At 45.4% G+C, this 26,207-nt stretch overlaps 2 protein-coding genes across 2 annotated transcripts; one reads left to right on the plus strand and one right to left on the minus strand.

Moving 5' to 3' along the window:
* The first annotated feature begins 822 nt into the window (after positions 1-822).
* Positions 823-2,688, plus strand: CUNHXorf65 (chromosome unknown CXorf65 homolog). The gene is made up of 6 exons (XM_055337547.1): positions 823-847; positions 964-1,050; positions 1,252-1,386; positions 1,716-1,784; positions 2,257-2,363; positions 2,587-2,688. The coding sequence occupies exons 1-6, from the start codon at positions 823-825 to the stop codon at positions 2,686-2,688; spliced, it is 525 nt and encodes a 174-aa protein (XP_055193522.1).
* Positions 2,689-3,168: 480 nt separating this feature from the next.
* On the minus strand, positions 3,169-10,860 carry FOXO4 (forkhead box O4). Its single transcript, XM_055339135.1, has 3 exons — positions 10,007-10,860; positions 4,962-6,021; positions 3,169-4,613 (listed from the first exon to the last, which is right to left on the minus strand). Exons 1-3 carry the CDS (start codon positions 10,466-10,468, stop codon positions 4,606-4,608), a joined length of 1,530 nt encoding a protein of 509 aa, XP_055195110.1. The 5' UTR covers positions 10,469-10,860; the 3' UTR covers positions 3,169-4,605.
* Positions 10,861-26,207: the final 15,347 nt, after the last annotated feature.

A 26,207-nucleotide genomic window follows, 5' to 3' on the forward strand; every position in this document is an offset into this window, starting at 1 on the left:
TCCAAACAATGAGAAATAAAGCTTCTGTTGATACTCAACAAGAATGTCTGTTGTTGGGGTGGGGAGCAAGGGAAATTTGGGGTGCAATAAGAGTGGGAGGCATGGCGCTGGCAGTAGGAAGGAGAAGTAGACTCATGATGTGGAAGCAGTAGCACCACAAATTAACTAGAGAAGGGTAGCATTCGAGAAACCTGGCTTTTCTCTAGGTGTCCTGCACTCCTACCAGGATGCATTTTATTATTTTTTTAAAAAATGTTATTTATTTATTTATTTATTTATTTATTTATTTATTTGAGGGGCCAGGGGAGGGGCAGAGAGGAACAGAGGGAGAGGGATAAGCAGACTCCTACACTGAGTTCAGAACCCTATGAGGGGCTCAAGCTCAGGACCCTGAGATCCTGACCTGAGTCAAAAGCAAGGGTCAGACACTTAACCAACTGAGCCACCCAAGCACCCTGCAGACTGCATTTTAGAATTAGAGTTACCGTGTCGTCTCCATTCCTGGCAAATCTTTCAGTGTCCCTACCCAGGTTCTTCTCTCCTTATCCCTACTCCACCTTCTGCCACATATACCACTTCTGACCTCATAATCCCTCAACTGCAGCCTCAGGCCCCACCCCTAGGGATGTTGGTTATCCACAACTGCCACCAGCTCTCTCCTGTCTGCCCAGTTTGGGCCTCTTCAGCCTATGTGATCCATCGACCTCTCCAGACCCCCAACCCTATGGACCCACTTGCTACACCCTTCCCAGACCTCTAGAACACTCTCCTTCCAAATGACTCATCAGGCCTCCATCTGAAGAGTGAGAAGATCTTGAGAGCATGTTCATTTTCATCAAACATGGAGGTGAGGGGCATCACAGAGCTGGAGCCTCTATTTAGGGCTGGGGAGGTTTGAGGGCAGTGGTCACAGGGATGGTATAACTAGAGAAGGGTGACATGCCCCATCCCATGTCTTCTCAGATAATCAGCAGTTTCTGGTCAATACCAATTGCTCTGTCCTTCTGTTGCTGCATTACACCCGCAGTAGAGTAGGGTTGCCTAAAACAGGTGAGGAGTTGGGGGAGGGGACTAAGGGCTAAGAGTAGGAGTACGTAGGATCATTTCTAGCCCCCAAGCCCTCAGACTGACAAGAAGAGAGCTCTTTGAATCCAACAGCTTCCTCCACCCCATTCAGGAGAAGATCGCTGCCCTGTTTTGCTCTCACCCTCCTTCCTTAGCTGCCCCAATCATTCTGTGGCCTCCATCCAGACACCATCGATTTGTGTGATGAGACAGGGACAATGAAGTTGCTTTTCCTGATGAAGACCCCTGGAGACTATGCCAGCAAATTCCTTACTGCTCGAAACACCTACTACATTTGTAAGGTGGAACGTGGAGCACCAGGTAGAGGCTTGGGAGCATTCCTGAAAGATTAGGACAAGGCCCTCAAAATGGACTGTGAACCTTGTCCTTAACATAGGGCACCCTCAACCAGATCCAAAATGACCATCTCTAGTCAGCCTAAGAAAGAGCACTGCATCTATGGCAATAGGGTGGGTTTACTCATATTATGTGCCTCCCCCCTCACCTGATCCTAGGGTTGGTCCTGATGGTGGGGAATAAGGTACATTAGCTCACAGTACTGTTGAGTGTTAGTTTCCTGAAATCTTGGCCTTTGGAAGGGTGGAGATGGGGTGATAGGGGCTGGGGATAGCATGCTGCTGTGTTTACAGGAACCCGACTAGAAAATGCCTACAAAGCTTTTGTGCCCCTCCTGAAGAATCCAGAACCTGAGCTAATTGGTAAGGAGCATTATGGAGGAAGGAGAAACATGGAGAGGACTGTACCTAGCTGGGTGATAGAGTACGTTGTCTATATAGGGGGGAATGGTGTAATATACAGCATGTAGCATCACAGGAGCCTAGGGAAAGGGGAATATAGCCAAGGTCCACTTTAGGATGGATGTTTAGTTCAAACCAGCTGGAGTTGCATGTGTCACTCACCCCTACTCCCCACCCCAATTTCTTGGGCACTGTCTCAGTGTCTCTCTCTGTCACCACCCCATCATTTCCATCTTCCTCTTCATCCTTTTCTTTTGGAGTCTTGGGGTCTCAATTCCTGCTGAAAAGAGCAAAACTTAGGTACCTTCGGGTCACTCCTTGGCCTAGCTTTAGGCCCAGTTACTCCAAGTGATGGCTGGAATGATGGGAGGAATGGGATGGGTACATAAGGTCTCTAGTCCTCAGAGGTGGGGGTCCTTTCCCTGGTTCTCAGATGCTTTGCGCACACAATGTGACCTCCTGGAGAGGAGCCGTGTAAAATTGCTCAGAAGCCAAGAAGCCAAGAAAGTCGTTCTGATTGAATCCTCTGTGAACCTCCCAGTAAGACTCACCAAATGTGGTCTGTCCCTGTACCCTCCTTTCCTGCCGGTCAACCCAAGGCTCCTGCACCCTGGCCCCCTGGGAAAAATTTCCTTCCCAAATTCAACATCCATGCCCAAGACCTACCTCTGGCCTCTTTTTGGCCCTGCCACTGGCCCTAGTTTGTAGAAAACTTCCCTGCAGGGGTCTCTTCATCTACTCATGGACCCCTTCCTTTTTCCAGTCCAAATCAACAGGAAGATCAGATGAAGAGGGGCCCACTCGAAGAGGTCTGCTCTTTAAGACCAGAGCAGACTTTTTCAGTAGAAGGGTTAAACATCGCTAACTAAATAAAGTGACCGAGTGAGAGCAGTAATACGAGGTGTGAAATTACTGGAATTCAATATGAGGTCCCTTCTTCAAGAAAGACTCCTTCTTCCAATATCTGCACCAATGCTTAAGTGTGCCCCAGGGACTGTGGAGGCTCGCAGGGTGGGTAGGAGTGGCAGGAGAGGACTGGGGTGAGCACATGGGTGAGGGTGAGGTGAGACAGTGAAGTCTTGCACAATGAGCCTTTGGGGGACAGAGTAGGGGGTGGGGTCTTCTCCAGCCAGACTACCCCCCCAAGAGAGGTTTGGTGACAGATTGGCATCTTCCCTCCCCACCCCCCAAGATCCACCAAGTCCCCTTGCTGAAATTCACCCAACCCTTACTTCTCCACCTCTGAGTAGTCCCTTATGCCAGTCCTCTGCCTCTCCCCCTCCCTTTCCCTTATTTGAGGGGCAGGGCGCAGCAAGGCAGCAGAAACTAGAGCTGGTTATAGGCATTTATTGAATTTATTCATTTATTGATTTGACACACTTCCCCACTCCAATCTAGCACATGATACAATCTGGGTAGGCCAGGCGCTGACACAGGAAATGATGGAAACCCACAGCAGGGGCGGGGGAGGGGACAATGCAAAGGGGACTGGGGGAGGGGCTGCTTTGGGGCTGGGGTAGAGAAGGAGCCCCAGATGGCCACCCTGGCAGGTGCCAGTAAACCTGATCCACATTCCCCTCCATCCCCGCTCATTTCCCAGACCCTCAGCCAAGCTCCCCAGCTCCCTCTTCCCTGTTCCACCCCTCCCCCTGCCTGCCACCACACACACTTCCACATAACCCCTGTAGTCAGGCAAGGGGAAGAAGGGCAGCAACAGCTGTCAGGGGCCTGGAACAGGGAGGTCTCTGTGCCTAACTTTACCACCCTAAATCCTTCCCTCCTTTTCTCCCCCCTCCCACCCCCTTCCAGGCCACAAACTAATTCCAGGCCTTCAATGCACTCTCCCACCATAGCACCCCAGCACCACACACTCCCAGACACAAGGTGAAGGAGGGGGCCTGGCTTAGCTTTTTCCTTAGGGAAACTCTAAGCTAGTTCCACACATGCAGATCTTGTTCTAGACATCTCCACATCAGAGTTCTTCCCCTTGCTCAGTATTGCTCTCCACTGCTGCTCCCCTGCCCCCAGCTCTCTGGCAGCCTGGAGCTCTCTCTCCCCCACTTCCCATGCTTCCTCAAGTTATGTCTGTAGTGTTTGCATCATGTCACTATGACAAAGCCTTCAGAAAGAAAGAAAGGAAAAAAGCATTCTCCCCATCACTAGCACTTTACCACTGTTAAAAATCTCTATATTTGTGTTTATATTTCTTTAAAAGTTTATAAAAAGCCTTTCTGTTATCTGCAGCCTTCCAAGGGTGATTTGGCCTGGTGAGCCCCTCAAGTGCTCAGACCTTGGCCCTTCCAAGTCCCTGCCACCCTACCCCACCCCACCCCACAAGCCTAGGGGGCCACTGCATAAAAATCCCAGGCTCAAGCTAGCCTGGACCAGCTCAGATAAGACTACAAAAGATCCTGCTCCCAAAGGCAGGGGTAAGGCCACTGGTGACTTCACATTTCCAACAGCATTGCCCACCCCTGCTAGAAAACCTAGGGGGTGGGAATGGAGGGAACCAAGGCTGGCTCCCAAGAGGGGGCCTCACCCCCTAATTGGCACAGTGAGAATAAACCCTTTCCCTTTACCCCACCCCTCTCCCTCCCTCCCCCCACAGTTCCTAAATGGGGCAGCTTTATCTTTATAATTTCCTCAACACCGGTGTGAGCAGACCCCACCCTAGCTCTAAATGGGGGTCCCAAGTTCCCAGGGAGGGGCCAAGGGTAAAGAGTGGATATGGGCACGCCTGGTTCCACCTCTAAAGCAAGAGGACAAAGCTTCCAGCCATGGCTCATGGATCTGTGGGAAGAAGAAATGGAAGACAAGGTAAGAGGCTCATCTGGGATGTGATAACTTTCTGCCCTTAAGGTTCATACCCCTCCCCCCGCCAAAAAAAAAGAAAGAGAGAGACAGCCCTTCCCCCTATCTCTCCTGTGCTGCTGCTAGGGGTGGGTGTCGATGAGGGCCTGGAGGTCCCATCAGGAAACTATGCCCCTCTAATATGACACCCTCCCTCCAATTCCCCAGGAGCTCCAGCCACCCCCTGTTCTAAAGTGTCCTCTGGCTCAGATCATGGGACTAGCCAGGCACCCAGGAGTGGCTGTAGGTTATTAGGTGCTACCGTGGGCGAAGAAGTGCCATATGTACCTGGCTCGAAGTTGAAGTCCAGTCCCTCGCCCCCATCCATGAGGTCACTGATGATGTTATCCACATCACACTCCAGGTTCTCCATATACATGTCAAGATCCAGATCCTGAGGCATTCTGTCTTGGCTTGCGGCTTCAGTAGCAGGTGTGAGCACAGAAGTCCCCAGGGTCTTGGGGACGGGAGCACCTGCCAGGACTGGAGGTGGTGCTATCATAGAGAGGGTGGGAACCAGACTGCTGGGGCCCGGGGCCTCTAGGGGTTTGGGGCAGAGGCCAACTCCTGCAGCCAGCTTACTGGGGGAAGGTATTCCCCCTAGCAACAGAAGTGTTGGAGCCTGGGACAGAATGGGATCTACCTGGGTCATGAGGACATCAGCAGGGGGTGGTGGTGTGTCAGAGGTGAGCAGGGCCTCCAGAGACTGGGAGCTTGCGAAGCACCCTTCTCCTGCTGATAGGGGCCCCTCTGCTGTGCCAAAGAGAGAAGTGCTGTAGGTGTGTAAGGGACCTGCGACCCCAGGATGCTGCAAAGAGAAGCCAGAGAGACTACTCCTGGAGAGCAGGGAATGGGAAGATGTGAGATTGAGCCCATCTAACAGCTCGAGATCTTCATTTAAGGTAGGAGGGACGCCCCCTGCATAGCTGCTGACTGAGGCTGGCACCTCCTCCTCTGCCAGCGCCTCAGACTCTGGCCTCCTGGGGGAGTGCCGAGTGCTGATGGTGCTAGCGTTTGAGCTGCTTCGTGGACGGAAGGTGGTCCACACATCTGCTTCTTCGCGGTTTCGAGAGCAAGGGCTGCCTGACCACTTGGCAAAGTGGCCAACAGGGCTTGTTGGAGTGACGCCTTCAGATGGAGTTGGCAGCACAGCAGGTTTCTTCTTGGGGGCCTTGCTGCGGCCCCGAAGCAGCTTGCTGCTGCTATCCATAGAGGCTGCCCGGCGGCGAGGGGCCTTGCCACTCTTGCCTCCCTCAGGGTTCAGCATCCACCAAGAGCTCTTGCCAGTAGCCTCGTTGTGAACCTTGATGAACTTGCTGTGCAGGGACAGGTTGTGGCGGATGGAGTTCTGGGGGAGGGGGTCAGAGGCAGCAGGAAAGGGGTATGAGGTACATGCAGGGGAGGTCGGTGGTTAGTAGTCCAGCCTCAAAGCATGCTGGGACACAGCAGGGGCATTTCTAGAGACCTGGAGCTACCAGAAACAGGCCAAGGTAGGGGTGGGGATTGGAGCTTGCAAGCGGGGCTGGGTGGGATGGGGGGAGGTGGTGCGGGGTGTTGGGGAGGAGGGTGAGGGAGAACCTATGCCATTCCCTCCCAAAGACAAGATGCTCAGCCTCTGCTCCAGATGTCTCCTCACAAGGGCCTGAGTAACAACCTACTGCAGAGGGCACTGGGCCCCCACTCTGGAAAAACTCCCAGCACTGTACTCCTCCCAGATGTTTGGAGGGGGGTGCTGTCTGGCGCTGGTGGGCATTGGGGAGCCAGACACACTCCTGATTCAGCAAGAACTAGGATTAGGTAGGAAAGAATTCCACAGCTCCAATCTGTTTCTTGAGTGTAGGCTTGGGTGGAATTTACAGGACAGTGGCGTAACATCAGCCTAAGACTGATCCACCCTGTCTTGAGCCAGTTCTCTGAATAGGCTTAGGGGCTGGAACCTCAGCAGAGCTGGTGTCCTGCTCCCCATGGGGCGTTGGAGGTCCTGTTCTCCAGAGGATTTGAAGATCTTCATTTTTCTGATTTCTCCCAGTCCTTGGACAGATAATGCTCCACTAGGTTCAGGCCAGGCTCCTCGCTGGGCCTCAGAGGCACATTCCCTTATCCTTTCCTCCGTGTACTAAGAAGGATCTCCCTTCTGTAAATTCTGCTAATTCCTCAAGACCAAGCGTTAAGTCCCCTCTTAAGTTCTTCTATTGAGCAGTTACTTGACTTCTGCAGCTAAATTTATTGTATGGTATTTTTTTTTTATCTGTTCCACATGATCTTACCCAACCTTTATTGTATTCTTTTTTTTAAAAAAAGATTTCATTTATTTATTCATGAGAGACACAGAAAAAGAGAGGCAGAGACAGAGGGAGAGGGAGAAGCAGGCTCCCTGCAAGGAGCCTGATGTAGGACTCCATCCTGGGGGATCATGCCCTGAGCCAAGGCAGATACTGATGCTCAACCTCTGAGCCACCCAGGTGTCCCCCAACTTCTATTGTATTCTTTACAATTTCATGCAATTAGTCTCATCAAGTATAAGCGCCCATGGTGGCAGACCGTGTTGTCCAGTCAGGCAGCCCCCAATGGTGCCCCCTCAGAGTGCCACACTCCCAGTACTTGATCAATTACCTCTTGTTTTATTGGTGGGTGGCCCCCTTGTGACAACAGTGAGCCTCCCCCTGAGGTTCTATCAGCTGTGGAGTACTTTGGGCATTGGAAGCTCTGTGTTGTGCCTCCCTCCTTTCCTCCCTCTGTTCTCCCTTCCTCCCTCACAGCTGATATTCTGTTAGAGATAAGTTTTTCCCCCCCAGGGGCCCAGGGAGCTGAGATTGGCAGCTTCTTGAGCCCCCAGAGCAGCTTCTTTCTACTGGTTTGCCTCAGGATAGTTACATCATCCTTTTGTGTCCCCCCCCCCCTCCTTCTCTGTCCTACCTCCTTTCCCCTACTTCTCCTCCGGAATTTATGCCTAAGATCTCCAACCTTAGGGGCATTTGACTTCCCAGGAGCTCTTTATTGTTTAGAAACTTGGGAGGAGCCCAGAAGGGCTTGGAGCTACTAGGAGGCTGAGGCTCTGACTGGTGCTCCAGATAAGGAGACCCTCTGCCTGGGGAAAGATGCTTAAGTAGCTTCTTGTTCCAGGGTTCTTTAGCCAAAGAACTCCTTGTCTCCCTCGGACCCTTCAGTAACGGCTACTAACCCTGGCTGCATTGGAACTCCTCGTTCCTTCAAGGAAGGACATATGCCCATCTAGACAGTGACTGTCTGGCCTTAGTAACTTTTGGTACTGTGACTTACTTCCTCCCTTTCCGTCTTTTAGCTCTGGGTCTACTGAGAAGGTCCATTCCTTTCTCTACACTCAATACCCACGGGGCCCATTTGTTTATCCCCTCTTCTTTAGACCTCAGAACTAGTACATAGTACAACCTTATACCTGGAGAGGTCAGTTCCCTAGAAGCCTATAATTCTCTTCCCTGTTGGAAGTGTGTGTGTGTGTGTGTGTGTGTGTGCGCGCGCACGTGTGCGCGCGCGTGTATGGGGGGGTGACTCCTAATTGTTCCCCCAAACCACCTTAACAAAGCTTTCTTATTCTAAGTGAGTGCCACCCCCTGGTGGGGTGGGAGTAGTCTTGGTAATTCACCAGAGGAGCCAGTTCAGACCCTGAGGCTTACCCCTTGCAGTGGGGTGGGTGTAAGGGTGGGGTGGGAGTGTGAGTAGGGGGATGAAGAGGCCAGGAGGCCCCAAGCTCAGTCTGATCTGGCTTCGCCATCATTCCAATGAAGAAAATTTGGCATCATGGACTAGCAGAAAGAGTATATGACTTATACTTAGACCTGAATTCAAGTCCTTGCTCTACTGTTTTAAGGTGAGTTTCCTGAGTTTTTGATACCTTAGTTTCCCACTATGTAAAATGTGGAGTTGCAGGATTGCTGTGAAGAGCCATAAAACAAAAAATTTAAAAACTACTTCATAAACTAAAAATCCTCAAATAAGTGTAAATTATAAGGAGGGACTATACTCTCACAGCATAACAAACAGCTCATGATTATTTCTTCTACCCTGGAAAATGAACCTAAGGAAAAAGAAAAAAACAGCTGTGTAGGCTGGGTCCATGGAGGGGAGCTCTTTATGAGCTGAGACTGTGGCATGGCAGTCTACCCAGAAATAGTGCCAAGGGTCTCAGTCAGCTGTCCTCTTTTCTGTCCTGCCCAACTCCTAGGGAGAGTGCAGATCTGATACCTCAATCTCCTATACCTAGGAGGGGACCCTCTGCTCCTTCAACCCTCTGTACTTCCTTGTATGCTGATCTCACCACCTATGGAGGTTCAAGGTGTCCAGGGGTTGAAGCTCCCCATTTCATAAGTAGAGTCCTATATTCCTCAGGACAAATTTTCAGAGCATCTAGCAAATCTTTCCTCACAGTTTCTTCATGGAAAGCCAAGGGACCTCCCAAGCTTGTGCTCTAGAGTCAGAGCCCGTGGTGTGCCTGGGTGGCACAGCAGGTTAAGCATCTGCCTTCGGCTTGGCCTTGGGTCATGATCCCAGGGTGCTGGGTTTGAGCCCCACATCGGGCTCCCCACTCAGCAGGGAGTCTGCTTCTCCCTCTCCTTCAGCTCTTCCCACAGCTCATGCTCTCTCTTGCTTTCTCTCTCAAATAAATAAAACCTTAAAAAAATAAAGCCAGAGCCCTATCTTTTTTTCATAACTAATGTTTCTCATCAGTAAATGAAAACTCCCCCCCACCCCAGACTTAGATAGCCCCTTACTCGGGAGAGTTTCCTAGCACTACAGGGTAAACTGAGGTAGGTAGCAGCTCCTGGTCCTTTTTCCCCCTCCTGGTCCATAAGAGCAGCTACCTTACCCCATGAATATCACCTTTTTCATCTATGCCACTTTACCCTATTTTCTTGGGTAGAGGCATTCTAGAACAGTACCTCTATGCTGAGGTATTGAGAGGCAAGTGGGGAATCCAAGTAATCCCACAGGAATTGGAGAAAAGGTGTTGGGATGGGAGGTGGGGAATCCACACAGTTCCTGCTGTACATAGGATAAAGACTTCTCTGTGGGAATAAGTGTCTGGGGCAGCCCAAGCCAAAGTGCTGGGAGTGTTGAGCAGTGAGCAGAGAATTCGATTTTCTCCAAGGCAAGGACAGTGTCTTATTCATCTACAATCCTCCAACATCAAGCTCTGAGCATGGCATATACTATGTCTTAAGTAAATATTTGTGTAATTGATTAAAGTTGGATCCTTGGGGTGGGTGCGTAAAAGGGCCCCCCAGAATGGCAGTGAGGAGGCTAGGGGGCCCAGGGGGCAGAAGGTATTGGGACAGAGGTAAGGGGGTCATAGTTACCTTCCATCCTGCTGAGCTGTTGCTGTCACCCTTGTCCTTGAAGTAGGGCACAGTGCGGACCATCCACTCATAGATCTGGGCGAGTGTCAGCCGCTTCTCTGGGGCGCTTTCAATGGCCTGGCTGATGAGTTCTGCATATGACTGATTTCCCCAGGCATTCCGGCGGGAGCCTCCCTTCCGAGGACCTGTTACAGCCCCCAGGATCCCGGGCTGGGGGCCCCCTGCCGGCTCTGGGAGCTGGGAGGGCAACAGGGTCGGCTCTGAGCGCCCCTCCGGGTGTACCTTCTCCCCCAAACCTGGCTCCACCTCGGGCGGCTCGAGTGGCTCAGACGGCTCAGTAGTGAGCTCTGGTCGGGGAAGGGGCCAGGTACAGGAGCGGGGACGGCTCTGGGGTTCGAAGTCGGGATCGAGGTCTATGATCGCTGCAGCCTCTGTGGCTGAATTCTCATTCCTCGGATCCATACGTGGAGTTGGACCGCCGCCGCTCAGCGTTCAGAGGAGCCTGCCACAGTCCCTTGCGATGCCTCCCCCCAGGGGGGAAGCACCGAGGGCCAGGAGGCACATTCCTGCCAGTCCTCAGAAAGTCTCGAACTTCCCCCTAGACCCAGGACGCTAGCCCCCAAGCTGTCCCTTCTTCACAGTTCTCTGATACTCTTCTCGACTACAAGCGGACAGCCTCGGAGCTCTCTCTGAGACACCACCTGTAACCTCCGCCTAGCGAAGACACTTTTTCTTCAACCTCTCAGCTTCCTGCTCTTTTAAACCTGAGGCATGGTATCCCCTCATACATTGCGCTCCCATCACGGAACGTCTCCTTAGCCGCAGTTCCCTCCCCCTTTTAAGTTGCTGCCCCCCCGGACACTCCTCCCAAATTTCCTCCACCCGGATCACTGCCCTCCCCCACGCCCCGCTCCCCCGCGTCACTTGCCCCTCCCCTAGTTGCCCCTCCCCCCGCCTCTTCCCTGCCCTCCACTCTTATTAGGGCCCACGTCCCGGTGGCCCCCGCGTCTCTGATTCCCGCACCAATTTCCCTATCAACCCCCCCCACCCCCGGGTTCCCTTTTTGTTTCGCTCCGAGCAGCAGCCCCCGCCTGACGTCTCTGTTTACCACTCGCCAGAGCAGCCATCTGCGCACGCGCCTGGAGAGCCAGTTGGGAAACCGAGTTCTTCAGCCTGCCACCCTGGTAGGCCCGAGGGACTACATTTCCCGTCCTACTTGGCGGCGTGGAGCCGGAGTAGGGCGGCTGGAGAGCGGCGTGGCAGGATATAGGGAGGTGGAACTTTAATCATTAGAGGTCGTCGCGGACTTTTTCTTTTCTTTAAAAGTTATTTTCCTCCTTTCCCCCCTTTCCCACCTCCTCCTGGGTGACTCCGGGTCGCCTAGTTGACCATGTTGAGAAGTGCTAGACCTTTCTCTCTTTCGGAGAACCGAAGGCAGGAGGGAAAAACGCGGTCTCTACAAGAAGCGGAAAACCGAGAGGCAATAAGCCAAGAACGGACTAGAAAATAGGCTGTATGCATGTTTGGGAGTTGGGTGAATGGCTTGTGTAACATGAACAAATGCTGGTGATGGTGTCTCCTCTATGCCCCTTAAACCCCCATTTGCAATTCACGGTGACATTGTGATCGCTGACCAATCAGTTTTCTCCACCGGCTTTTCTGGCGTCCCCTCAAATATTGATATTCTCCAGGTTCCCTTCTTGGGCGGTTTCACTTCTCATTCAACAGGTCCCAAACTGGACGCATTATCTGCTCTTGCACCCACACCCCTCTACTCTGGCTACCCGTATCTCTGAATTTGGTTAACAGTTGTCCTGATCTACCCAGTCTTCCAAGCTAGACTTCCTTTCACCTTTTCATCTCTTTAACTTCTCGCATCCAGATCCCAGTTCCAGACCTTATTTATCACTGGATTAAATTGCGATATCATCTTAATAGGACCTCCTGCCATCAGTCTTTTCCCCCCTGTGGTTTATGTTACCATGCTGCCAACAAAATTACCTTTTTAAATTTATTTTTATTTTTTTCCTTTCTTTTTTTAAACAAAACAAAACACAGTTACCCTTCTAAGAAACACTCCTGGTAACAGTAGCTAAAATGTATGGAGCACTTACCGTGTGCCCAGCGCTGTGCTGATTGCTTTACAAACATTAGCTCCTTTACTCCTCAAATCAAACCTGTAAGGTACGTACCGCTATCAACCCCATTTTATACGTGAAGACACCAACGTTCAGAGATTCAGTGACATGCCCAGAGATTCAGTGACATGCCCAGAGTCACAACTAGGAGGCAGAACTGGGATCATGTCACTTATATGTGACCAGAGAGAGAATTTCCCTGCTTAAAACATCCTTTGATTTCCCCTATTGCCTATGTGATAAAGTTCAAACTCTCTAGTAAGGTACACACCTGTCTTCAGGTTCGGGCCACTTCCCACCTCTCCTGCTTCATCTTTCATGGCGCACACTAAGTTCCAATCAGTTGGAGTTTTGTACTATTTCCCAGGAAATGCCACGCTCTTTTCTACCTTTCCCTCTACTTCCTGGGATGTCCTCCCTCTCATCATCCCATCCCCAAGTCTCTTAAACTCCTGAAAACTCCTATTCAGCCTTCCTTGTTCCCCTTAGGTGGAGTTCTCCCTTTTCTGTGTTCCCAAGCACTTTGTGCAGGCTTGTGTTCTATTGCACAAACCATAGTGTATTGTAATGATTTCTTTACTTGTGTGTCCCTTCCACTAAGCTGAACTCCTTGAGGACAGAGGCACAGTTTACATATCTCTGTGACGCTAGCCTGGGGTTGCACTTGAGAAATTCTGGTAGAATGAATGGGATCAGGAATTGAATGACGTTACATTTGTACATTGGACAACTTTTAAATAAATGTGTCATGGGTACTTTCTGTCTGGCCATGTCTCAATTTTCCTGTTAGACAGCAAAATCCCAGAGGCAGAAACTATAATTTAACTTGTCTGTATAATGCCTAGCATTATGCCATTTGCAGTGTTGCTTGATATGTGTTAATGTGACGACAAGATCTTCTTCCTGTCTGGAAGGATAGCTCTACAACTTGGCATTTTTCAGAGGTGGCAGGATGCTGGGCCTTCAAGGTAGTATTAGTCTGCTCATGGTAGCATAACCATCTTGGTTCTACACATTCCTGCCTCCCTGTCCTCCTAAATGCATGTGTGCTCCATCCGTCATGTAGAAGGAAAATAGAAGACCATGTACACCTACCCGAGGTCCGGACTAGAGAGTTAGGACATAGTTGCTCACAATGCCTGCAAACATTTCCTACATATGCTTCTTCCTCCTGCAGCACAGCCTGGAGTGCATGGTATGTGCTGTGTGAGTGGTGAATCTGATACAAGAGAGAGCCTGGTGAGCACCAGGTCACAAGAAGCTGTCTTCGAACTGAAACAGGTGTGGTGACAGATCATGTGGAGCTTCTGAGAAAGGGAAATGCCAGGGTGGGGCAGGCACCTGTCTTGGCTTGAATTATATCCTACATTGTCTCCCTTGTTCATTTCTTTCAAAAGGTTCACCTCTCCACCAACTCATGTCCATCACCTCCTTAAGTTTCCAATTCAAAGCTCAAAACTTAACGTGCTCTTGGAAACTTTCCCTGACGAGCCCAACCTGACAGGTCACTTATCTGCTTTATGTCTCTTGAACTTCTATGAACACAGTTTGTATTCTTTAATTTTGTGCTTGTAGTTACATAGCTTTTTGTTTTACAACGGCATGTTGTCTCTCCAACTAGATGATAAAACTCCGAAATCAATCAACAAATATTTATTGAGTGTTTATTGTTGAGATGAGAGCATATCTTGAAATTCTGGAAAGACGAAAATGACCGTAACCCAGAGGACCAGATGATTTAGGAGGATGAGTTAAAGGATCTGTGGAATGATAAAAACACTGCTACTTTAAAACACATATCTGGAGATGTCAAGGTTATTCACCTTATTACTGTGGGAACGTTAGAATATATGTTAGTCAAGGGATAGGGTTAGCAAGGCAGCCTTGAAAAATAAAAAAGACATTGGTCAGGAAAGAGGACTAGCAGGAGGCCCCCCTAAAACCACTGTAGTAATAAATTATGAACAGATATGGAAGGATATGGATGGGGTAGGAGGGCCGGCCTTTTCCCCAATTGCAGCCCCAGAGTTCACAGGCTCAACTGGCTCCCCATTCCCAACTTGTTTTTTTCCTCTTCGAGTTCTCTTTCACTGCCACCACCCACTTTTTAACCTGGGTGCCACCCCCCCAACCCTGTTGCCAAACTGGCTTTATTAATTTGAATTGGGATAGATATTTCTCCACTCTTTTCTTACCCTCCCCAACTCTGAAAAATCACACACACACACCCCTAGAGTTTGTATAGGAGTTTTTGCTAGTAACTACAGGGAAAGATGAAAGGGTTAACAGAAATAACAATGAGAAAGTTGGAGGAATCTCAGGAAGCACCACCTCTACTTGTATCTGGTCTTCACAGACATGTAAGGAATGTACATAGCTTTGGTAGTCCTCTTCCCTAAGTCCTTCTTTATGTGCTCTGTGAAAGATTTCTCATCCTTCTCTTAGAAGCCAGTCCTGTCCTCCTGTCATTGTTTTTAAGAATCTTCTCCATTAATACACCTTTCTTAAGAGCCTACCATTTTCCAGACACCAGGCTAGGTGTTTTTACATGAAGTGGACCCCAGACTAAAGTCTTTGAGTTTAGTTTAGCCCCAAGTAGATTTGAGTTGCTACCACTACTAAGTTCAAGGCAGCTTTCAGTTCTTTCTGGACCCTGAAAGTTAACCCAATACAGTGAAAAGAGAGCTAGCTGGCATCGGGAGATGTGAGACCTTGTCATAGCACTGTCACTAACTAGTTGAATCATGAGAATAATTACACTACCATCAAAAAGTAACATTTACTGAGCTTTTATTATGTGTTAGGTACTGTGCTAAGTGCTTTATGTGGATTATCTGATCCAATCCACACAAGAAGCATGCGAGTTAAATGGTATATTTTCCTTTCACCGAGGAAAATGAGACTTGGAGAAGATAAAGGTGTCTACTTATCGTCCAGTGTTACTAACTGACAGAGCAGAGGGACAAATCTAGGCATTCTGACTCCAGAGCCTGCACAAGTCAATTTGTCTCTTCTGGCTTTGGTTTCCGCAGTTGTAAATGAGCACATTGTATTAGATGATAGCTAATGTCTGTCCTAACTCTGAAATCCCATACGCTGTGATTTCCAATCTGGGCACAAGACCCCAGATTGCCCTTCTGGCCTTAGGCTTCCCTGGGCTTACGCTTCACACCCATGCAATTCGGTTCTGGCCCCCCACTGAAGGAATAAGGGCCACAAAGCTTCATCTCAGGTTTTGGGCTTACCCGAACTGACTTTCCAGCTTTGTTTTTAACTCTTCCTGCAGGCCTCAATGGTTCTAAGCTTTGAAAGTCCTACTGGTGGGGAACCTGGGTGGATCAGTTGGTTAAGTGGCTGCCTTTGGCTCAGGTCATGATCCCGAGGTTCTGGAGCCTAGTCCCACATGGGGATCCCTGCTCCATGAGGAGCCTGCTTCTCCCTCTGCCTGCCGCTCCTTCTGCTTGTGTTCTCTCTCTCTCTCTGTCAAATAGATAAATAAAATCTTTATAAAAAAAAAGTCCTACTGGCATGATATTTACCAGGGTTATCAACCAGATGAGTTTCCAATTTAGGAAAACATGCTCTACTTTTATTTTATTTTTTCCATGCTTATATTTTAAAGTTACATGAAAGGAGCAGGATGTGATACTTTACATGCTATATACTTACAATTTTGTTTAAAACACAATTGAGAAAAAATAGGAAGAAATGCCAAAAAAGTATTAATAGCAGTTATCTTTTTTCTTTTTGCTTCCTTATATATTTCCAATTTATTATGACTGTGTATAACTTTTAAAATGGGAAAAATGCTTCATATTTTGCCACTTCCTATAAGGGATTTGGGGCACTTTACTGAAAAAAAAATATGGCAAATATCATGAGATTATAGAAATGGAATGTGAGAGGCATATGGAAAGGATGGAGGAGCTAATGTGCAATGACCAACGTTAAGTACATCTTTTGGGGCAACCAGGGGATGGGGGAACATAGTAATTCTTGTTGTCAGAAAGACACATAGCAACTCCTCAAGAGGGACAGAGATTTTACTGTCACTAAATTCTTTTTTCTCCCAGGTGAAAAGACAGGACTACAGCGAACAAAAATTTTGGAAAAAACATTTAGAATCCCATTGCCCTCATAGAATATTTGTCTTTGCCTATCAGCTCTCAGTCTTCATCCACAGACACAAATAATTTTACATGGCTGCAATTAGAGTCTATATACCATAATGTGTTCTTGTTTTTTCAATGCACATATCATAAACACGCTTTCATATTTAGTCTTCCAGAATTATAATTTTTAACAGCTACATAATGGTTCATTGCTGGCACTAAATTCCATAAGAAATTTTTCATGCGAGATTAACATAAAGGACAATGTCCTCAGTAACAGTTTCATAACACACACAGAAGAGATTTTCATATTACTTGCTTGTAACTACCCTGGCTAAAAGCCAAGGGTGTAACATTAAAGCATTTCTGCAGGGGCTGAGCTAATATGGTTCAGGCATGTAACCTTCTGGTGTTTTAACTTGATCTGAGGACACAACTTAAAATGCCACCTAAAGGAGTGGATGGATAGAATGTCCCTGTCCCTTACAATATATTCCATAAATATCTCTTCTCACAGCCAGCCTTTTGACAGGACCTCAGAAGCTGACTACACTTCTCTGGTGAAGGCCAGAAGTGTTGGTATGCTCTGTTGTCAATTGAGGCAGGATCCATATGTTTTGGAGGCCAGATGAACAGGTGGTTGGGTGACAGGGTTTACATTCTAACTTGAAAGTTGAGAAGCCTGCCCAGTGTTGTTGCCTGAATGGATGTTTACCTCACATCACCTTGGAGGTAGGGTGCAGGTGAAGCCAGATTTTTTGGCAGGCAGCAGGTTTTGGATCTGAGTTCCATGCCACAGAGGAGGGATTTTTGATTTGAACAATTTTCAAAGTCTGTAACCAGTCAGGTGGCCTGGGCATAAGGCATAAGAAGGGAAGTCTCATAAATATTCCAATGGAACCTCTGGTTTTAGGAACCATAGGGTCCCAGCATGCCTGGCAGTATGAATTTGCTGCAGAATGAGGTTTTATATTAACAAATTGAATTTTGGAGACTGCCACCAAGGACAATTTTTTTTTACATAAATAATGTTGAGCTGTTATTTCTGGCTCTGATTATGTACCAGAGCCAGTTGCCTCTTAAGAGCTACACCTGACATGTGATAATACTATGTCTGCAGCATAAAGGTGTACTTGTTTTGTATTTTAAAATCTTTATTGTCTTAACATTACAGCCACAAGACAAAAAAACTTGTTAAAAACAGAAAAATAGGATAAAATAATTACCCAGGATCCTACCATGTCAACACGATTATCATTAGAGCTTTGTGTACTTCCCTTATTTTTTCCATGACCATATTTTTACATATTTATATTTTGCATACAAATTCATGTTCTGTTTTAATAGTTGTAATTACACAAGTTATATATGAATATGTTTTCCTTTAAAAATTTAGAACATTACAGGGGTGCCTGGCTGGTTGTCAGTAGAACATGGGAATCTCGATCTTGGTGTTATAAGTTTGAGCTCCATATTGCATGTAGAAATTACTTAAAATCTCCAAAAAAAAATTTTAGAACATTACAGAAAGAGTTAAAAGTCCCTGTGATCCCTTATTCCATTTACCCTTACCCCTTCCTGAAGTTAACACTGTCATGAGTTTCATATGTATTCTTCCGGGTCTTAAAAAAAATACATAAGAGTAGGAAAAATGTCATATTGTTTTGTGTGCAGTAAATGGTTATGTTCGGCAACTGGCTTTTTTCACACGACAAAAGTTTTTGAGATTTATTTATTGATACATGTAGCTCATTCCCTTTAACTGTTGTATGATATTCCATTTAATGAATATGCCACATTTATTTAGCCATGCTCTAAAGGAGAATTCTCATCTGTGTGTGTGTGTGTGTGTGTGTGTGTGAAGAGAGCTAACAAGTTTGCTGAGCTGCCTCAACTTCCCTAGTTACTCTGAGCATATCAATGCAAAGCGACAACTTGAAGTAAGAAAAAAACAAGTCATTTACATGAAGACACAGAGATACTTCGTCCCCAAGTATCACCATTCTGTGAGCCTAGATTCACAATGCTGTCCAGCATAACTCTCCATGATGATGGAAATGTTCTGTATCTGCACTGTCCAACATGGTAGCTTATTAAATGAAATGTGGCCAGGAAACTGAAGAGCTGAGTTTTAATTTTACTTTAATTTAAACTTGGTCACATGTGGCTAGTGGGGACTGTATTGGATGGTACAAGACTCTTGTATAGGATAATGGAAGCCACAATCTTTTATACTACAAATTACATGATCAGGGGCTCTAAGACAATTGTGTCCAAAGGCCAATGGATGATGCTAAGATCTTGTATTGGTCCTTTTACATGTCCTTCTTTTAAGGGTAAGTCTCCTTGTTCCTAGTTCCCAGATGGGTTAAAAGATGGATTATCAAAAAAGACAAGGTTTCCAGAAAGCCTGTATTTCTGGGAATGATGATAGTCAACCCAAACTATGTAGAAATTCATTTCTGATCTCAACACCCTCACTTTAATAAGCTAAAATACCCTATCAGTCATCTCACTAGCCCAGTAAAAGCTTCAAAAATGACTGAAGTGTATACAAAATCATCAGAATAGTACAGAAATCTTACAAAAATGTTCTTGGCTATGAGCCAGCATTGTTCAGTTAGTTGAACTGTGTATTGTAAATGGGATTTAGACCCAGAGAGAACTGATCTACTTTCTTGTTTTTCATAAATGCCTCTGGGATACCCTGAATTCCCATCCAGATCTCCTTTATCACCCAGAAGGTTCCTGACTGTCCCACAGAGCTTGCTAAATCTATAGCTCACATAGATAGGCACGTGGTTATGCAATTTGCTCCCAGAGTAGGCTCCAGAATGTCCAGATCTAGCGTCTAGCTGATCTTCCCTGGCAGCATCAGGCAGATATGACAGCACGTGTGGGCTGAAGAAATACACAGCCCAACCCTGGAAGGAATAGTGGGGGCACAGAGCACAAATACACAAAATTCTTAATAAGCACAATAATAAAATAACATGAAAAATATGCTATCTCTGCCTGTCCTAAAAATCCAGGACTTACTCCTCTTTTTTATATGGATGCCAATGTACAAAAGTATACCTATCCTCTTGTTTTTTCCCTTCCCCCTTCTGTTCCTGTTCTTTTATGTTTACTTTCTCTGATCTCTTTGCTTAGTCTCTTTCTCCTGCCTCTGGCAGCTTCCACTGTTGATCCCCTTTCTGCTTTTCCTGAGGCCAGTCTTATAGCATCCTTCAATAAGGTCATGCACACAGTTAATCTGCAAGTGGTATCAGGCCATTAAGATATAAGTTAAAGAGAAAGAAGGCTTAAACATAGTCCTGTTTTCCTTGTTATTGTGGTCTGGTGTACCTCCCTTTAGACTTTCTTTTAGAAGTTGCTATAGAAGTAATGCATGTTTATTCAAGAAAACTTGTAAAATACAGAGAAAAATATTTGGATGGAACTCATAGTTCCATCACCCAATGAAAAAACTATAGTAATGTTTGCTCTATTTCTTTCCAGGGTTATTTTTCCTTCTATATACATTTTTTAAAGTAAAATCTACCGCCAGTGTGGGGCTTGAACTCATGACCCCAAGATCAAGAGTTGCATCCTCTACTGAGCCAGGGGCCTCTGTTCTACGTAGATTTTTTTTAAAAAATAAATTGCTATAGTAACACTATATGTATAATTTTGTATTTTGGGTTTCTCCCCCACTTAGTATATAAGGATGTTTTCAAATGATCACACAGGTTGATAAATATACTTTTCAAATCTATATAATATTTTATCACTTGGATGTACCATGGTTTAATCTTTCCATATTGCTAGCCATTTATCTTGAAGTAGTATTAAAATGAGGACTTTCACAAGCATTAATTGCCAAGGATCTGTGTTAAGTGCATTTATATTGTCCTCAAACAGTAAGTGCCCATGTTAATCATGGGTTAATGATAGTTTAATGAAAGCTGCAGTTTTTCAGAGAACAGTATGTTTCCCTGTAAAGTTTGAGAGTATAGTCATAGTGAATCTTATACTAGTGTTAAGACCTTTCTCTCCATGATGACAGCCCCAGGTGGTTAGAAAGAAGAAACTACTTTGGAATCAGATGTTTTCTCTTTTATTCAATAAATACTGATTGAGGGTCTATTACAGAAAAGCAAAATGTTTGCCCTCACGAAGCGTATTGTCTAGTGGAGTTCACAAGCAATTAAACAATCAATTACAGACAGCAGGATAAATACTGAGGTTGGGGAACTACGAGGAGCTATAGGTGTATAAACGAGGGGCATCTAACTTGTACTTGGGAGATCAGGACGGATTCTATGAGGCAAGCTCAATCTAGGGAGGAGACTTGGACAGGGATTGTGTGTTCCAGACACAAGGAACCCCCCCCCCCTGAATAAAGGCTTGCAAGCATGAGAGAGACTCTCTTTTACCTAAAGATGTCTTTATTTTGCCTTTATTCTTGAAGAATATTTTTACTGAACATAGAATTCTGGTTGAAAGTGATTTCCCCCCCAAGAAATTGACAGATGTTTTCTACTGTCTTCTAGCATCCATTATTTCTGAGGAGCAGTCCGTTGCTACTGGAATTGTTATAATGTCCATATATGTCCATTGCTATTGGAACCATTATAATGATTATGTATCTTTTTCTCTCTTTCACTGCTTTCAAGATTTTCTCTTGATCTTTGGTCACCAGCAGCTTGATTAGGTTACACATAGGTGCAGTTTTCTTCATATTCATCCTGTTTGGGCTTTGTTGAGCTTGAACCTTAAATGTGTGTGTGTGTGTGTGTGTGTGTGTGTGTGTTTGTTTTTCCAAATTTGGGAAGTGTTCAACCATGATTTCTTCTAATAATGTTTCTGACCCCATTCTCTGTTTCCCTTTCTTCAGAGACTCTAATTATACACATTTGAGACCTTTTATATTGTCCTGCAGGTCTGCAAGCCTCTGTGCACTTTTCTCAATCCTCTTTCATCTTCAAGTCAGATGCTTTTTATTACTATATCTTCAAGTTCACTAACTCCTTCCTCTGTTATCTAACTCAGCTTTTAAGTCCATCTAGTTATTTTTTTATTTCAGATATTGTGTTTTTAAGTAATAGAATTTCCATTTAGTTCTTTTTTATATTTTCTATTTTTCCACTCAGGTTTCCTATCTTTTCCTTCATCACTGGGATATTTTTCTCTCTTCATCATGCATCATCATTTCAGGGTTAGCTTCCATTAATTGTCTTTTCCCTAAGAATGGGTCACATTTTCCTGCTTCTTTATATATTGAGTAATTTTGTAGGGTTTCCAAGACTTAGTGAATGTTATGTTGTAAAGACTCTGGATTCTGTTATATTCCTCTGAAGAGTGTGGCTGTATTTGTTTCAGCAGGCAATTAGCTTGGTTAGATTCTAACTGAAAATTCTGCCTTGCCTGTCATGGGTGGCCACTCAAATCTGTTATGTTTGTTTTAGTTGTAGATGGAAGTAGCTTTGAGCCTGTCCTATCTATGCATGCATGGTTCAGGATAAGTCTTGGGAAGAATTCATCCAGATAATTTAGGTTTCCTTTTCTCAGGATCTCTTCCTGAAATACCCCCTCACTTCCTAGAAATTGTGGTTGCCCCAGGCCCAGTCTTTTGGTTCTCAAGGCTAGAAAGATGAGGGTTTCCTAATGTAGTTTTGGTGGTATGGCTGGTGACTGCTGTCTGCCCTTAGGCTAAAGCCATAAAAATGGAAATCTTGTCCAATGCTGTTCCCTTGTTCCAACCTCCCTCCAATAACTGCCTGCTTTTGTTCACTGCCTGGAACTTTCAGGGATGTGTGTGTGTATGTTTAATTCAGAGTGTATAGTTGCTATCTGTTGAGAGTTTACTCCATCAAACTAAGAATGGAATCTGTGAGAGATACTTAGATAAGCTTACTTCATATTTTGGGAGGAAAATCATAGCCCTCAACTTCTCTCTTTTTCACCTTAACATTTCTCTAAACTATCACTCATCTTCTCCTCTTCAGATAAAAAAGGGGTAACTTGTTTGCTTTTTCCCTTTTTCCTATCATCTCCTGTTTTTGGCAGGAACTACAATTCATCCATCTATTCAGGTTTTTAAAAAAGATTTTATTTATTTATTCATGAGAGACACAGAAAGAGAGACAGAGACAGAGACACAGGCAGAGGGAGAAGCAGGCTCCATGCAGGGAGCCCGACGTAGGACTCGATTCCGGGTGTCCAGGATCATGCTCTGGACTGAAGGCGGCGCTAAACTGCTGAGCCACGGGGGCTACCCTCTATTCAGTTATTCAACAAATATGCATTAAGCCAGGCATTGTGCCAGGCATTATGGGGAACAAAAGTAAAAACAGAACCTACTTCACTAAGACTGTTCTCTTTAGGGTTATCATGGGTCTGCCTTCTTAATTACCAGATTAAATGTATCTCAGTTTTATCCTCTCCAACTTCATTGCTCCATCCTCCATTGACTCTGGTGACCAGCCTTTCTTTACAACTCTCTTGTTTGTCTTCCAGTTCTTCCACCTCATTGATTTCTCCTCTCATTTTCTAGGTAGAGGAATTCTCAAAGACTTTGTCCTTGGTGCCTTTCTTCTCTTGTCCTTGGCAGTCTTACTCAATCTTAGTGTTTCAACTGCAATACACAAGCATGCCAAGACTCCTAAATCTCTATCTTTAGCCCTGACCTCTCTCCTGAGATCAAGACTTGAATTTCAGCTATTTGTCTCCACCTGGTTGCCTAACAATCACATTAAACTGCACGTAGTCAAAAATCCAACTCATTATACAGCCCTCAAAACTACTCTTCCTCCTGTTTTTCCTATATACGTTAATTCCTGATATTGGAAGCATATAATTAAATGAGAGTTGGATCAGGGCTGGATGGGAAGTTTGATCATAGGGAGAGCTCTAATATCTCTTCCAATTCTATGATTCTATTATGTTCCCAGCACAGTGCTATATATTTCCTTTGAAGAGCTTACAATTGAATTGGGGGAGACAACAAGTGAGTGATCACTAGTCCTGACTTCAAAAGCAGCAGGAATTCAGAGAAGGGAGATAGTATGCATTGAGCTAATAAGAGAAGACTAATCTAAATTCTTCAAAGGTAGAAGCTGTGTTCCTTTATTTCATTTCTATCCCCACAGTACCATTCTCTAGACACTGTAGAAACTCCATGAAGACTTCTTGAGTGATTTTGTAATCACTGCTAATGTTTACTGAGTACACATTAAGTGCATAGTTCTTCACTAAGTGGTGCATGGGTTAACCAAGATTTGATACAGACTGAGATTTTTCAATCATTCTGTCAAACAACAAATATTTATCATGTCTATTATTTGCAACATATTGTATTAGGTATTATGGGAGATGCAAGATGCAAGAGAAATAGAAGTTTTAGTCTCTTCTGTTAGGGAGTTTACAGTATGGTTGGTAAGATGAGACAAAAATACACAAAAGACTAATTAAGAATGGGAGTCAGAGCCAAATGAACATTACTGACAATAAGTCTGTAGGGATCCCTGGGTGGCGCAGCGGTTTGGCGCCTGCCTTTGGCCCAGGGCGGGATCCTGGAGACCTGGGATCGAATCCCACGTCGGGCTCCGGTGCATGGAGCCTGCTTCTCCCTCTGCCTATGTCTCTGCCTCTCTCTCTCTGTGTGACTATCATAAATAAATAAAAATTTAAAAAAATAAGTCTGTAAAGTTTTTAAAATTTACTGTAGACTGGACAAGTATGGAGGCTTTATGGATGGAGGTGGGACCTGCACTTGGCTTTGAATGATGGGCAGGAATTAAACAGGCTTGAAATTCTCATAGTTATTAAGAAAACAATCTAACACAAAAGGTTTCAGGCAAAAGACCAAACAGATGAAGAACGACATCTAGGCAGGAGTAAGCAGTTTACACCAGAATGTTATTGGGCAGTTGTTAGTGACATTCTACCCCTTCCCACCATATGTACTTCTTTGCTTTCTCTCCTTTTTCCTCTTCTTCTTTTTTAATTTTTATTTATTTATGATAGTCACACACACACACACACACACACACACAGAGAGAGAGAGAGAGAGAGAGAGAGGCAGAGAGAGAAGCAGGCTCCATGCACCGAGAGCCCGACGTGAGATTCGATCCCGGGTCTCCAGGATCACGCCCTGGGCCAAAGGCAGGCGCCAAACCACTGCGCCACCCAGGGATCCCTCCTTTTTCCTCTTCTAACTTTTTTTCATTATTTCCTTTGTAGTAACATACAGGGTTAAAAGAATCTCCTTTGAGAGTCTGGTTAAAAACCTAGGCCCCCAAACCAGGCTGTCTGGGTTCAAATCCCAGCTTTATCATTTATTAGCTGTGTGATTTGGGGCAAATTGCTTAATTTGTGTATCACCAATAAAATGTGGATATAAAAATAACACCTATCCATAGGCTTGTTTTAAGGATTAATGGAGGTAAAATATCTAAAGTACTTAAGAGTGCCTGGAACTTGGTGAAGTGTTCGATGAATGTTAGCTTTTATTAAGGGAAGAAGGCTGAGTAACTGCAACATGATTATCTTTCCAGGTCTTATTAGATAAATCACTAGGTAATTAACAAACATCTGTAGGGAAGCTGGAGGATGAACCCATGTCAGCTAGAGTTAGGTCTTTGGCAACCCTGCATAAACCTGCATAGATGCTCACATACTTAGGCCATATCACTTTTTCCCAAATTGCCCTCACCCCTAGGTGATCCAGAGATTTTAGTAAAATAAATACCGTTGCCAAATTAAGTAGACAAGCTGGGTATTTAAAGTCCACTTCATCAACATAGGAAGGGAACTGACAACTTTCAGAAGGGATTTAAAGTAGAGACTTAGCCCTAGGGAGGTGCCAGGTGAAATTAGGGTTAAATGAACTTCAGGAAAGGGAGAAGTCAATAATGGTAGTAGGCAGCTAGATAGGTGTGTATGGAAAGAAAGCAGGGTTCTACAGCAAGACAGCTAAACCCTGGATCCATATTCCCTGGAGTAGAGGTTTTAAGTCATGATTGCTGCTCTCTGCTCTCTGCTCTCTGGTTTTCCTCACAGCGCTACCTCTTTTACACTCAGATTTTCCCACTACTCCCTCCTTGCAATTCCACACCCTTGCTCCCAAGAACACAAAGCCCCCGAATTATAAGGGCTTTTGATTTTCCATTTCCTCAGGACAGTCTGAATAAAGACTAGAGAGGATTTCTTGTCAGTACAATTGCATAACACCAAGTTGGAGATTGTGCAATCCCCTTTTGGAAAAATTTATGAGCAGGAAGATGGATAGGTGTTTAAGGTACAGTATTCCTCATGGGCAGGAATGAGATGAACTAATGAGATTCCTTCCAATGTGAGGATCCCAAATCTCTGTCTTTTGCTACCCCGATCCCCCGGACTCCTTCTGGCAAAGAATGAGCATGGTCAAAGAAACCAATAGAGAGAAAAATGGGTATTGCTCACATTGAATTTTGAAGTCATCTGTTTGCCAAGAGATTTGACTGGATTTTTTTTTTTTGGTGTGATAATTGAGGCACAGGATAACTGTGCCTTGTTCAACATCACTTGGTAAATGTGAAGCTCTGTGCCTCTCACAAAAAGCAAAAAATTGCGTGTGTGTGTGAGTGCGCTTGCGTGCCAGCTGGTAACAGCTGTTATCTGTTATTACTGCAAAGGATTTAATTAGCCCAGTACCTTCTACTCTACTCTCCCCCCCATCAAATCTTTCTCTCTTTTTTATTAAAGACTATGTATTTACTCCTCATTATGAATTTAACTTGTACAATTCTCCTAGGGCTATTTGATTTTAAGCCTTACCTGCATATTCAACTTTCTACTTTCTATGAAAGCCCTCTCCCCCAGCTGTTAAACATACTCAAGTCTCTTCTCTTTTTAAACAGACAAACCCTTTCTCGACAGCACATTACCCTCTAGCTACCCCATTTCTTTCTTGGGCCAGCTTCTCAA

The sequence above is a fragment of the Nyctereutes procyonoides genome, unplaced genomic scaffold, assembly GCF_905146905.1.
Source record: "Nyctereutes procyonoides isolate TBG_1078 unplaced genomic scaffold, NYPRO_anot_genome, whole genome shotgun sequence".
Classification (NCBI taxonomy): domain Eukaryota; kingdom Metazoa; phylum Chordata; class Mammalia; order Carnivora; family Canidae; genus Nyctereutes; species Nyctereutes procyonoides.